This window comes from Salvia hispanica, chromosome 5 (genome assembly GCF_023119035.1).
Source record: "Salvia hispanica cultivar TCC Black 2014 chromosome 5, UniMelb_Shisp_WGS_1.0, whole genome shotgun sequence".
Lineage (NCBI taxonomy): Eukaryota > Viridiplantae > Streptophyta > Magnoliopsida > Lamiales > Lamiaceae > Salvia > Salvia hispanica.
In genome coordinates, this window is record NC_062969.1 from 853899 (window position 1) to 869666 (window position 15768).

At 35.8% G+C, this 15768-nt stretch overlaps 1 protein-coding gene across 1 annotated transcript; it reads right to left on the minus strand.

Annotated features, from left to right (window-relative positions):
- Nucleotides 1-7844: 7844 nt before the first annotated feature.
- On the minus strand, nucleotides 7845-15442 carry LOC125189184 (DNA repair protein RAD16). Its single transcript, XM_048086441.1, has 16 exons — nucleotides 15234-15442; nucleotides 15030-15125; nucleotides 13173-14299; nucleotides 12484-12606; nucleotides 12339-12412; nucleotides 11765-11825; nucleotides 11519-11665; nucleotides 11350-11435; nucleotides 10887-10956; nucleotides 10398-10520; nucleotides 9542-9772; nucleotides 9072-9176; nucleotides 8843-8995; nucleotides 8470-8558; nucleotides 8267-8347; nucleotides 7845-8116 (listed from the first exon to the last, which is right to left on the minus strand). Exons 1-16 carry the CDS (start codon nucleotides 15274-15276, stop codon nucleotides 8044-8046), a joined length of 2682 nt encoding a protein of 893 aa, XP_047942398.1. The 5' UTR covers nucleotides 15277-15442; the 3' UTR covers nucleotides 7845-8043.
- Between the last annotated feature and the right edge of the window lie 326 nt (nucleotides 15443-15768).

Sequence of the window (15768 nt, forward strand, 5' to 3'; positions counted from 1 at the left end):
ATGACGCATATATATATATATATATATATATATATATATATATATATATGAATCCTTACACCTTATTAGTAAAAAGCACGGCACAAATCATAGCCATTGGATCCTTGGATTGGATGTGTGATAATAATAGTCGAGCTACATTATTAGACTAAAAAGCTACATTAGTGTACTAAAATCTACATTGATAGATGACACGTAGCATTCATCTAAACGTTAGATTACAAGATTGTTTTTTGTTATGCAAAGTAACTGAGAGAGGATGTGGATTGGCTTAATTAGCACTACAATTAATTCCCCCCGAAAATGTACTGTTAATTGAGAGTGAAGACATCTTGAGAGTCTAATTGAACTGTTTGGAGTTACTAATCTACTTTGTCCGCGTGGGCATTACTTATGTGACTCTCGTTTGAGTTAAACATGAACTGTGCTAGGATATTATAATTGTGTCTTGTATAAATCATATGAAAGCACGTTCCTGAAATTCTCTTATTCTCATATGTATTCCTCAAGTATTCAGTCTGCAACGGGTTTAATTCTTTAATTGGTTTATTTACTGTTTCTTAGGTTAATCAAAACTCCAACTGCGTTTCTAGATAGTGATAGAAGCTTAGTATTTGGTAGACAATCCGTGATAGCATTCCGAACGTTCGATATTTGTATGCTTATCCTTAGTTATATACTATCTCTGTCTTATATGCTTGGAAGTAGTTGTAGTGCTAAAAAGTAGTGTATGACACCCAATTTTGGGTGGAACAATACCTTTAAGATACGCCAAAATTGCACCTGAGATTTCATTGCATTCCAAATCCAAGAAGTACCAAAGTTGAATAGTTATAGCAGAAGATATTCAAGCTTTACAACTAGCAAAGATGCTATCCAACGAATTAAAAAGAAAAAACTCCAAGTGACCGAAGATAAAATTAAATCTAAACGAGTAATAATCTAAATTAAAGATAATACACCATTCATTTATAAATATGGAGTCCACTATTAAAAAATAGTAAAATATGAAAAGTAATAAATTTTCAGAAATAAATAAAACGAAAATAAGTGACAAATTTTCAAAAATTTAGTATTAAATACTCCATCAATCAATAAAGTTGAAAATATCTTTGGAGAGTCAAATGTTTGGCCATATTGTAAACCGTAATAAAGATATAGTACACATCTTCCGGAATGTCTGTTAGGATTTCCCATGGATTTAGTACTTCAGTTTTCCACTCTATAAATAGCAGAAGTTGCTCAAAAAGAGTTCCATTCCGTTCTGTGCCGCCATGGAACGATTTGATAAGCTATTCTCTCTATATCACTCTTTTCCCCTTGAGAATAACCCTCATATCTATCCGTATTCTCCACCGCTTCCTCCTTTCTCTACCTTCCGAGGTCCCAAGATCCGCCTTCATACTCGTAATTTCGATGGCAACGACCCCGCCGGCCTCTACAGCATCGACGAATACTTCGACTTCCACAACACTCCTCCCCTCAAGAGGAGACGCTTATTGGACAAATGCAGGGGAGGTCAAGCTTCACAGTGGCTCCGGTGGATGCGGACCAACGTCCTTAAGCCTCCGAAGAAAATTCGGGTGGTTGCTTCATCCTCAGTCCCTCCTCCGCCTCCGTGGATTGAACTTCCCAAGGATGTAACGGCCAATATTCTGCAAAGGCTGGGGGCGGAGGAGGTTCTGAGATGTGCGCAGGCAGTGTGTACTACGTGGTGGAAGGTTTCCAAGGATCCCGTTTTGTGGCGAATCATCGATTTTTCCAACCCTAGGCAGGGGGTTTTCAACGATGAGTACAATGCTATGTGCCGCTGTGCAGTGGATCGTAGTCAGGGTCAATTGGTCGACATCACCATCCAGTACTTCGGGGACGATGCACTCATGGACTACATCGCCAATCGGTAATTTAAATCAAGAATGGTATTTTGTCAAAGGTTAAATTCACATGTGTGTAGGTATTACATTTGATATTACTAACCTTAATTAGCTAACGATTTTCGAAGTTGTGGCATGGATTACACTTTATATCAAAATTCATGTTTTTTCCAACAGTTTGGTTATGTTCATTGTGTTCTATTGATCACTCTTTTTATTTGCTTAGTACTCTTTCGCATAATCTTTTTAACGGTATTAAATTGAAGATTTGCTTTGTTTCAAATTTGTAATTTGGACCATAGAGGCAAACTTGCTTTATGAATTGGCATTGAGTCGCAAATCACTAAAATTATGTAAAGAATAATGATTCATCGTTTTAAAATGTGTTTTATTAAAGGTATTTCAATTGTATTGGCGATGCTAAAAGTCGTTGTCACTCGCTTCCCCTTAACAAGGAGATAGAAAGATTTATATACTTAGTTTATTTTTTCTTGAATTTATTTCTTCTGCTTCAACCTTTTCCCGATTGATCTTAAGTTCATAAAAAAATATACTGTATACACTTTTTTCTTTCCTCTCTCGTACTTTATTCATATCTCTTTCTTTATCATATTTTACCCATTTTTTCTCTTTTTTTCTTTTACTTTACAAATTTCTCATTAAAATACATGTCTGTTGTCTACTCATGAGACTATTTTTGGTTGACAAATGGAGTATAATGTAGTAGATGTGAGATGATATTTTTGAACATTTTTTTCTTGATTGTGTATCACATAAGCTAATGTAAAGTAGCTTCCATTATCGGTATCTAATCATTTGTTGTTTTACAGATCACCAAGTCTTAAACGACTTAAACTTGGAACGTGCTTTTTTATATCAGGATATTGTGCAACTAGAATGGCGGTAAAACTTAAACAGTTGGAAGAGTTACACCTTACTATTAGACCATGGATTGGTTCTAACCACATTCAAGCTATTGGTAATTCTTGCCCATTGTTGAAATCATTCTCATGCAATGGGTTTAAGTGCAAGTTTCCAAAATATGTGCATATTGCTCATAATGAACGATTTCGGCATGCGTATGCTCTCGCAATCAGCAAAAGCATGCCTAATCTACGCCATCTTCAAGTTTTTGATCATTGGATGGGAAATAAAGGACTTGAGTTCATCCTTAACGGTTGTCCACTGCTCGAATCACTTGATATTCGACGATGTTTTGATCTTGATCTTCAAGGAGATTTGGGGAAAAGATGTCGTGAGCAAATAAAATATCTTAAACTCCCTAATGATTCAGTCAGTGATATACCGTGGCCTAATTGTGATGGTGGCGATCCATTTGATACTTTTGCCTTCAGCTTCGAGCATTACGTATATGACTATTCTACACGCTACTGTTTTAGGCGTAGATTGTAAAATTATCTATTGTCTAGTGATTCTCGACTTATAAACGTGCACAAATAACAATCACCTTTTTATTACTTTTTCTTGTTTTGTATTTTGGATTGGTTATCAATAATCATTTATGCCTTTTACTACTGCTCTTTATCATCAACAGACTTTACGCATTTATCTTTTTATATAAACTGATTCCTAAAATATTGACCTAGCTTTAATCCATCAGCGTTAAAAAAAATGACAACGATCAATAGTAAGTGGTTTGAGCATACAAAGCAATCGACACGTCGAGACATTACAGGTGATCTGACTCGAACTTGAGTCATCTTAGAATCCACTCGACCTGGACTCGAACTTGAGTCATCTTAGAATCCACTCGACCTGGCTCTGATACTGCTTGTTCGGAACTTGGCTCTAATACTACTTGTTCGGATTATTGATTGCAACAGATGTTTAATATTGTCCAATTTGAGTCAAGTCCTCACGGATTTATTTTTGGGTCAGCCCAAAAGGCCTCAAACTAAATGAGTTTGGACATGATTTACATACACCTTTCAACTTCTCTCAAACTCGTAACGTGGGATGAGTTTGTACTCAAGAGATATTCTCTTCATAAATAATTTATAATCATTAAGTATTCCATCTGTCCATCCATGAAACGTTTTCCTTTTTAAGTTATCCCACTAAAAATAAAATGATTTCTAAAATGAAAATACCGTCATCTCTATTTTTTATCTCTCTCTTACTTTATTCTTTCTCTATTAGCTTATACAAAAGAGATAAAGCAAAAATTTGCTACACCTAAAGAAGGAGGTGTTGGAACAGGAACAGGATGCCCAACCGGATCAAATAATCAAAAAACATGTTTCAAATGCAAAGGATTCCCACATATTGCCGCGGATTGTCCTAATCGAAGGATTGTCACTCTTGTGGAAGAAGATGTTGAAGAAAATCAAGATGACACAATGCCAATCTACGATGAAGCTTATGATGAGGAAGAGTTAGTTTATGCAAATCAAGGAGAATCTTTGATGGTTTCTCGCAATCTCAGTGCAACTCATATTGAAGATGATTCTTGGCTTCACCACAATATTTTTCACACAAGGTGCACTTCTCATGGAAAAGTCTGCAATGTAATCATCGATGGAGGAAGCTGCAAAAATGTGGTGGCTACTATGATGGTAGAGAAACTGAAATTAAAGACGGTGCCTCATCCCCAACCATACAGGCTTTCTTGGCTAAAAAAAGATAGTGAAATAAAGGTAAACAAGAGGTGCGTTGTTCCATTTTCCATAGGTAGCAAATATAAAGATGGAGTTTGGTGTGATGTTGTTCCAATGGATGCATGTCATTTACTTCTGGGAAGACCTTGGCAATATGATCGAAAATCTGTACATGATGGCTTCAAAAATACTCATACTTTTGTCAAAGATCGTGATCCGAAGTTTATGAGTCATTTTTGGCATACGCTTTGGGGAAAACTTGGAACTAAACTTCAATTTAGCTCTTCTCATCATCCGCAAACGGAAGCTGTTAATCGGAGCTTGGGAAACCTTTTGAGGAGTTTGATTGGTAAGAATCCACGGCAATGGGATACAATATTGGCTCAAGCGGAGTTCGCTTATAATCGATCATGCAGCCAAACAACAGGAAGAAGTCCATTTGAAGTAGTCTATGGTAGCAATCCAATTACTCCATTGGATTTGCCCCTTGTTCCTATTTCTCATCTGTCCAGTAATGAGGGTGAAAATCATGCTAAATACATCAAGACATTGCATGAGCAGGTTCGACAAGAAATTATCAAACAAAATGAGAAGTATCAAAAGTGTGCTAATAAGCATCGAAAGCCGTCAACATTCAAGGAAGGAGACTTGGTGTGGATTCATCTTCGCAAGGAACGCTTTCCTCGCGGTCGTCATGGAAAATTGAAGCCTAGAGCTGATGAACCTTTCAAAGTTCTCAAAAGAATTGGAGATAATGCATACAAAATTGAGTTTCCCGGTAACTATGGAGTTTCAGCAACCTTCAACTTCGCTGACCTCTCGCCTTATTTTGAAGATGATCCCGATGGAGACTCAAGGACGAGTCTTCTCGAACCGAGGGAGAATGACACGGAAACTCAAGAGTCTAATTAATAAAGCTAAATCAAGAATGACACAGAAACTCAAGAGTCTAATTAATAAAGTTAAATCAAGAGTCTAATGGTCAATCCAAAAGTCTTGAAGTGTTTTAGCTTCTTTATTCAATGTTTTAATAAAGTGTAAGAGATGTTTCACATCTCTATAGCTAATAAGCAAGTCTCAATACTTGGAGGGTTGTTCCAAGTTTGCTTATATTTGCTACGATTTACATATTCAAGGAGGAACTTGATAATGTATTATAATTTGAGTTATTTGCTTGTTTTGAGAAGAGGATTCTTCTTATTTCTTTGTTGTATATTCTTAGGTGGAATCCTAGTGAATTGAGAGTGTTTCTTTTGAGTGATTTTTATATCATATCCTACTTCACCATATATTTCCCGGTGTGGCGAGATCCTCTCAATTCATACATCCACTTTCTCCAATTTTAACTTAGTAAATTGAAATTTCACCCTAAATCATAAAGCCCTATCATCATCTTCTCCACGGCGCCGGAACATGGAGAGCTGGTTTAACTGTAGCGGTGGCGGCGAACAAGACCTCCGTATAGGATATGATTAAATTTTATTTGAAATAAAAAAATATTTTATAAAATTTAATATTAAGTTAATTAATTTACTTAAGTTAACTAATATGTGATTAAGTTATTAAGTTGGTCTAACACTTTGACCGTTTATTTTAACTGAAAAAGACTTTTACAGATATGTTTAGGACAAAAAAGTTACAAACTTAATATAAGGGACCAATGCAAAAAGAATTTTAGAACAAATGTAGGGGACCGAAAATAGACTTTAGTCTAGATTAATATATCATTGTGTAATATTATTCTTGATTAAACATTTGAAATATAATAGACAAAAAATAAACATTACAAGATCGTATACACATAAGATTATTGGAAAGTGTGCATAGTATACGAAACAAAAGAAAAAGGAAATTACTAATATAAGCATAATAACTTAATAGAAAAGGTATAGAACTATAGAAGAGAAACAAGTGGGGGAAGTATATAATAATTTCAGCCTTCTCCATATTTCTAGTTAGAAGTAGTGGACGTTGGTGGGGTAAATTTGGACATCCTAGATTTTCATCCTACGAATTAATTATATAAATTTATGGGTTCTATCATAAAATTAAGTGGTAATAGGAGGAGAGACCCATAAAACTTATATAGTAGATTAAGCTCTTTATGTACAAAGATGTAGAATATTGTTATATTCATTTTATGTTTCAATTGCCAACACATTCCCTCAAACCCTTCAAGGTGAAGCTCGAAGGGGTTGTACTTTTTTCATAATCAATTGGACAATCGGCTCAATTTCTTTTTCAATCAATTGGACCACTGGCCCAAATTTTTTAGGCCCAGATATACCGAAATCTTTCAAGGTGAAGCTTGAAGGGGTTGTACTTTTTTTTTTATAATCGATTGGACAATCGGCCAAATTTCTTTTTCAATCAATTGGACAACTGGCCCAAATTTTAGGCCCAGATATACTGCTGGATCAATCATTTTTTTCGGTTTAGGCCGAAAATATACTGCTGACCTACAGTCGGCGACCCGCTCTGATACCATGATATAAATCAATGGGTTCCATCTTAAAACTAATTGGTGATATGAGGAGAGACCCATGAGACTTATATAATGGATTAAGCTCTGTGTACACCAATGTGGGATATTGTTATACTCCCTCCGTCCACAAAAGATGTCACTTTCCTTTTTAGTTTGTATCACAAAAGATGTCACATTCCATTTTTAGAAAAAGTTCTCTCACATTAACATAAAAATTATATTTTCTCTCTCCATCTAACACATAAAACAAAACCTCCTAAAATCTCGTATCATCCTAAAAGTGTGCATCTTTTATGAGACAGAGGAAGTATTCATTTTATGTTTCAATTTCCAACAATAGTTATCTACCCATAACGGGGATAATAACTTATGAATATTACTAAATAAAATAAAAGGTTTGGGTTAGTACGCTAATCTAATTTGAATGTATAACCTTCTCCATATTTTCATTGATTAAGCAAATTGATCATTTTCAGTCATAATATGGTCACCTAGCTACTATTTAGTATTTGCTTAAGCAAATTGATCATTTTAGTTTTTGCCTCATTTTAAGCCAAGATCCATGCCCTCACCCTCACCCAATTTGCATGAATCATAAAATATTATCAATTTTTCATCTTTAATTTAAATTAAAATTCCTCAATTTTATACTATTAAATGCAACACAATTGTGACCCTCACACGATTAGCATCTTCACTTAATTATGGACCCTTGTTCCCTCGACTTTTTCTCTGTATTAACGCAACGAGATCCTCAATTTTCACAGGCATTAAATTATGTCCTTATAAATATTGTAGTTACAAAAATTTGAAATTTATTTTATTCAGTTAGGGTGTAAAAAATAGTAAAACCAAATATAGGAAAAATGCAATAAACTGTAACACATTCATATGTTAATGTCTAGCATCATCAAAGATCTGTTACATTACAACAACAGGCAAAGATCTGTCTTTGCCAAAAGGAGTCAAAAATACCGGACTAGTTTTAGCAATTCGTTCATCGAAAGGAAACGCTAACCGAACGACACGACAAAATCCTAAAATTTACCAGCAGACCTGATGAAACTCAAGTCACAAACAGGAATCTCAGATCAGCTTCTGTTAATTTGGCCAGTGCCTCCGAACATCCACCCACCGTGCTGCATTCAGAGTAACACGACTCGGTAAGAATACCAGTGGTTGAGTTGAAGAAGATTTAAGGATGAATCATCAAACAAAGAAGTAGTAAATCTGAGCAAATCAAAACATTTTTTACATGTTCCTTTACATATAAGAGAGTATCAACTTACCCCTCGAATACTAATTCCTTCTTCTCCTGCAACTTTAAAATCCTTTCCTCCACGGTGTTTTCAATAATAAACCTCACAATCCTTAATCAGAAGAAACAGAAAATGAAGATTAGAACCAATGTAAAACGTATATGTAAACACGTGTACAACAGTTATTATATGAGCATGAAAATTGTCAGGAGTGCACAGCTCATTTAGCATACCTTATTGGTTTGAATTGGCCAATTCGATGAATTCTGTCTTGCGCCTGCCGCTCCACAGCAGGATTCCACCATGGATCCATCAAGAAAACCTAGTGACATCAAAATGACAGTCATTACTTACACGTTATGTATATATCGAATTATGCCAATTTAATCCAGGCATGTTACAAGGTAGTTAACATCTTGTACTTTGAAGACAAATGAGGAAGCTATGTTTAAGATATTAGGAGGGCACAAAAGATCCAAAGAGTGGCAATAGCACATTTACTCATACACACACTGCTAATAGAATCATCTTTTTGTTGATATAGGATTTACTAACAACGATTAAAACATAATCAAATAGGATAGAAGAGAATGATGAAATTCTTACATGTGATGCTACCGTGAGATTGAGGGCGACACCCCCTGCTTTTAAGCTCATCAGAAAGACTCTGCAACTAGGATCCTCAGTAAACTTTTTTATAGCAGTATCTCTAGCTCCCATTGACATGGACCCATCTAACTGGACACACTGCACTCCAGACTACAAAAAGAAAAAGAGATAACCATTATGTAGTTTTCCTTTATTACAGTAAACAAAAAGATTAGATCAAACTTACCTTTTGAAGGGCATAGTGTATGAGATCCAAGAAAGACGAGAACTGGCTGAAGACAATTGCCTTGGCTGAACCATCCCTTTCAACCATAAATCGAATTTCTTCCCTCTGCAGTAAAAGTATACTCACAATTGAGCAGTTGCAACAGATTAATCTAAAAATGTAAACTGCTGTATATACAAAAAAAAAGCAACAGAAACCAATTTTACTGAGTAAAAACAGAGCTTCTACACAGTAAACAGCTATGTTAGGATAGCATTCTTTTGATCCTTAATAAATCTAAAAGAACATATATTTAACCTGACTAAAAGTTGGCAAAAGCTAAACATAGCAACACTAATCTATCTATCAGTAAATTACTCACAAAATAAAAAGCAAAATGGCAATCATGTATGATCAAATATATTGCAAAAATCGAATTATCTTTCTTTTTTCTTGTCAAAGGGGTGATATTATATTTTAAATGCACATACCAAAGCATCAATTTTTGTACTTGTCTGAAAATCATCAAGCCGGATTCTATTCAAAATACTTGATGGTCTGAATCCTTTGACAGTTGTTTTTGACCTTGGTTCTTTCCCAGCTTTGTTGGCGGTGAAATCAACAGTAAGTGGCTTTGAACAAGTAGGGCAAGAGTTTTGTCCCATGCTAGCACTAAAATCGATCAAACAGGGTTTGCAGAAGGTATGCCCACATGATGTGACCTGTTGTGCCACTTGAGTAATCAGTAGACTTTCATAAAATGGAAATTTTAGAATAAAAAGTAACCCATACAAGTACTAGTAACATTATGCATCGAGCTATGAAATCAAACACAGCTGATTCAACCATTCACTATTCAGCATTCAATGAGTCAAGAATACACTGCAAAACTAAAAGATGAATAATACCTGGATTGAAAATGGGCAACTGTAACATATAACAATTTAACCTTTTGCTCAAAGTACAATCTTAAGTAACATATATGCATAATGCATCTTCAGTGCTTTCCATTTTTTGGAATCCATTACTTAGAAATCTAGTTCAGCTAGAATTAATGTGATGCAGTGATGCTTGATGGACAAACAGTTCGATTTCAATGACTACTGAACTTTCACTATGCAACAGTTCAGAAAGTGCAACACCAATTAGCATTATAAGTCCTCAGGTATAAGTCACTCCACTAAACCCTAAATCCATATAAATATAAGGATGTGGATACTGTGCATATGAAAATGTAGAAGTAGAACATCCTGAGAGAGGATATAAATTATGTAGTAATGCACAGTTGAACTAGTTCCTCCACAACTTAGGGATACCAACAATTACAACAAATTGTATTGAACTCACCACTGTGTCTTCTTCGGTGTCATTACACAAGCCACATTTCACATCACTTCCAGTATCAACTGCTTTGCCCTTTCTTTCCATTGAAGTAAGAGAATATTCCACGAGGTAGGGATGATCAACTGCCTGCATTTTTGTTGGATTAGTTTAAGGTCAGCAGATTGAGATATGGACGGAGTAGGGATCCATATTGCAAACTTCCAGAGCACTTTATAATAATAATCACAAAATTTTGCTTGCAGTTAGAAAACAAACATGTTATACTGGATCAGTCTGACACTATCCCATTTTCTTTAAATGTTGTTTTTGACATGTTTTCTCCAAATTTGTCGTTTAAAAGTCAAAATACGTCATGAGTGATAGAAGTTCATGACATGCTAGAGTTAGATGTCAATCCTGCTTATATTGTTTTTGAAGTCTTGAACACATTATATTGATACATTGAACATTAATGAACCAAGATCATTAGTATAAGGTTGATCCAACAATAACCTGACGAAGGCGTGTCAGTAGATCAAATATGTGGGCATAGTTATTCATCAGCGTTCCTGCATCGACGTATCTGCCAATAAGACAAGAATACGGTATGAAAAAAGTGAACCTTCATTAACCTTCTTGGAGGGGGGGGTAAACCTTTTACAATAAACAATATGCATGACTCATGTACGGGAAACAAAAATCAAGAACTGATGACCACAGCAATCAGAATAGCATGTAACTTGGTTCCTGAACCAAGATACTAAAGAATATGTAATCAACAAATCTAGCTAAACCGGCAAAAACTTTTATAGGCTAGACGAGCCGCAAGAAATTAGTGGAGGACAGGCCTGTTGACTACTTCCAAGCAAATGAAACTCTAAACCAGCACTACATAGTACATAGTATATGGATATATCATTAAAATCATCAGTCCATACAACCAAAATTCAGTATGAGAGATGGTGAGATGGCATACGTATTAAACTGCGCTTGACTCTCGTTGTAGAGAGCTGTATAATAGTCTTCTTCAACAACATCGAGAGAATCTCTTCTCAATGTAACCTAAATTAGAGCAAAGTTAACATATATGACAATGCTGAACCAAATCAATAAGAAATTCAGATTGTTTGACATGAAAAACATACAATTCTAGGGGGTAGCGCAAGATCAGCTGCTCTACCCTTTTTTGTACGTCTTAACACTAAGCTTTTCAGGATTTTGTGTTTTAACAAAATCATAGCACCTCTACCACCTCCCTTCCTGCCAGAATCTTGAATTGGTGTAGAAACATACTGAAAGAATGAAAACATTGCTGGTTAGTATGACATATCTAAATATAACAATGTCAGGAAAAAGATAAGTACTGGTACTATTAATTTAGCTGTACTCACTCTATTCCACCAGCAAAAGTGCCGAACATTTTTATGCTCACATCCTGGGCATTCTGCTGTACTGTACCACATAAAAGGCTCAGATATTTAAACTGCCAGACACAATTGGAATTTTACAATATAGCAAGGAAGAAGTTAAAAGGAAACAAAAGCAGGACCAGACTTATACTAAGGTTAACGCACATACATTGAGACAAAGATAAAAAAGAAAATGGTCATAATAATATCATAACACAACAGGATACAGCAGAATGCATTGCACTGAATTGTAAAGTAAGAAATGGAAATGTAAATGCTCCAGAACTTCACCCAGTGGTTCAGATGCAAATACCCTAGTATCTAACCATAAGAAGGACAACAGAAAGACCGGTTTGATATCACAACAGAGGCAATAGAAAGATGATCTATTTACTCAATGCATTCACAGGAACTGAAAACATGAAAAAAGTTCACTACTTTTTGCTCTTTCACCTCCAACCGGAGAAGAGTGGAGGAGAGAAGAGAGAAGATAAGTAGTTAAGAAAGAGAATAAGCCTTGAACTCTAACGACTTTACCAAAATTCTCAAGCAATACCTGTAATCAAGCGTACGACAATCGCAATCCTTGCAGAAATAATACGAGTAAGGAACTATCTGGAGAAAGCGAATCTGAAAGGAATTTCAAACCTGTTAGTATAATACAGAAAGTCGGAGGGTACCACTCTTCAACCATAACTTACAAGTGAGTAGAGCTCGCCCACACGATTCTGAAGAGGAGTACCACTTAAAGCCCACTTGTATCTAGATTGTAGAGCAAGAACAGCTCTAGTCGTATTGCTACGTCTTTCTTTAATACAATGAGCCTGTAGCAGAAAATTAGTTAGTCCACAAGGAGGTAACATTCTCTATAAAGGACTTTCTTTATGGTCATCGTAGCTATCAGAAATTTAAATTGGAATGGACCCAATGATTTGATAAAGTGGAAAGCTGATAAAATAAGCAAGTTCAATCAGTTGGCAAGTGAGAAGAATTACAAATAGCACATTCATATGGAGTTTAATGATAAACACATGAGTCACCAATTCATTGTTATTAAAGTGATTTGAATAGTTTGGGCCCTTGTGTATAAAATTCAATAAAACAAACAACAGCAATGACAAAATTATGCAGGTTGAAGTGCTAACTGTTTCTCTTACACACACACCTAGTAACGTTGCTAATAAAAAAATTGCACAGATGTATCAACAAAATCTCTTCCAACAAAATGGATAAACAATCTGTTACATGCAAAATAAAAAAAAGGTAGCATAAAAATCCACGATCAGCAGACAAGCATAACAAAAGGACTTTAAGACCCAAAATTTAGAGGCTTGACTCTCATAAAAGTAAAATAGATAGATTCATATAAAAGTTAAAATATCAGGGTTACCTCATCCAACACAATACGTTCCCAAGCCGCACAGTGCAGAATAGATTTTCCCTTGGATGTGGCCATATCTGAATTATCAACTGAATCATCATTTTCCATTTCCTTGCAACCAATGCCATTTTTGTTCCCTTTGTTTAGCTCCCTTGTATTAATCTCGAGATCCGGCATTTTCTTGCCCTTTGGTTCCTTTCTTTGCTGCTTTGCCTGCTTAACAGTCCGAACAGCACCAGGTCCGCACATATATTTCAAGTGAATTTTCAACTTATGCTCATAAAACAATTTTCCACAATACTGGCATTTGTCTTTAGGAGGCATCACATATTTTCTGTATTCTGCCTCAACAATTGCATATGTTGTTATAACAAAATCATAATCTGAAAGCTGATAAAGATTTTTTGCTCGGTTGGCACCATGATAGACAAGGACTTTGGTGCTTCCATCGGCAGTGAATCGATCAATCTCTCTAACCCACTGCATCACAGCAACCAGGGGACATATAACAAGTGTGCCCTTTATTTGTGGCAACTCCTTTGAGGAACTGCCTGAAGATGAGGGTACGTAAGCATCAGGAATTCCTGCTGAGATGCTTCTTTTAAAAAGAACGAGTGCTATTGCCTGGAGAGTCTTGCCCATTCCCATCTCATCGGCAAGGATGCCACCTCGGGCAGAAGATTCCTCTTGTTTCAAAGCCCAAGCTAACCACTCCTTCTGGTATCTTAGTAGTGGTATTATCAAGTCCTCTGAAGGCTCAGCAGTTTCCATTGATATCTCATTCTGATTCATCAGGTCCATATCCATTTGTAAATTCTCTTCAATCCATCTATCATTTTCTTCTTCTAATACTTCCCACATTAGTATAGGCCTATCTTTTTTCTTCTTTCCCTTCCTTTTCGTGAGAAATTTCTCAGCTATTCCACTAGCGTATTCGATTTTCTCTAGATCGATGCCAGTACCAGTCTCAATGTCTGCATCTGAGCATCTCTCACTCTCCTCTTCAACTTTTTTACTACTTGCGCTTTTCCCATAGGAGTTCGTTTTCCTCCTCTTCGCGACACCATCCTCATCACTTATATAGTTCAAATTGAACATTGCCGTACTGTTATCAAGTGCATCAAGCAGATCTTCACCTAAACGCAAGATGAAAAGTCAGCGATGCTTCCATATATGTGGTTTGGGTGAAGGGGGAAAAGATAAATTGTTGCAGTAAAAATATTGATTTCACATAGAACAGTTAGATTAACGGAAAGATGGAAATTCCAAAAGTGGCCGAGTCAGCACAAAAATGTCACATCCATAATCAGTTACTCGAGTCAGCACAAGAGTACAGTGGCCGATTTTATGCTACTAATGCCATCCAAAAAACTGTATTGTAAAGCATGATAGATGATCTCATTTAAGTCCAAGATTTTCTCATATATCTTTATTGATATGCCTTGCCTCTCTGAGTAACACTACTACCTACATGGTGATATACTTCAACAAATGTAAATAAGTCATTTAACTAAAATGTCAAAAGCCTGGATTATAGATAAAAATAGGCAAAGGCTCACGCCTAATCAATTTTCCAAAAGTAAAAGAGATTTAAAAAACTGCTCCCAGGCACGAAAACACAGGTCACATTTTCCATTCCACAATGATGTATGCCACAACAAGATAAAATCGAAAAGAGCAGGATAATCTCTTTCCCCACATACTGCTTATTATCATATTCAATGAGGATCACCCAACAAAGTTAAACCTTCAAAGAGAAACATAAGCAAACACGCCCAAAACAGCAATCCAAAATCAAATCGCAACATTAAACTACCAAAACCACACATTCAATCACCGAAATGTCACACTCAGTCAATTACGCACCATCATCACTCGGAACGTCAAAATCAGAATCGGAGGACGGGTCCACTCCATAATCTTCCGCATCAGAACCGTCTCTGTACTTCGGTTTCCGCTTCCCTGCACAATTCTCACTTGTCGAAGTCAATAAACAGTAACAAAAACTCCAATTCCACATAAAGAAATTAAACCTAAAAAAAATCAGAAAATCGAAAAAAAGGAAAGCACCTTTGGAAGAAGAAGCGCCATCGGCGTGAGAGCGAAGCCTCATTCTGCAATTGGAGGATCAGAGAATTGAACGGAATATTAAAAAAATTAGGGTTTGAACAATTGAGGTGCTTGTTTTGGTGAAACGGTGGTTAAAAAAGCAGAAGGAAACTAAAGGGGGGCAGGGGTAGGTGGGTGGTGGTTACGGAGGAGATTCGCGGCGGGAAATGGCAATTACGGAGGAGATTCGCCCATTTTATAAGACATACCGTAGGCGCCTTACCGACGGCTTTGATTGGAGTATTTTTTTCTTATAGAAAATAGTTTTTTATTTATTTTAGAGTCAATCAAAATTGGTTTTGTAATTATCTCCCCATCTAAAAAAATAATCTCCTTTTATTTAAAATGGAAAGTTTTCTTTTTGATGTTTTTCTCATTTTTTCTCCTCTCTTATATTGTACCTATTTTTTCTCTTTATATCTCTCACTTTATTAACATTTTATCCTCCTCTATCTCACTTAACCAATTTCTTAATAAAATTTGTGTCGTCTACAAT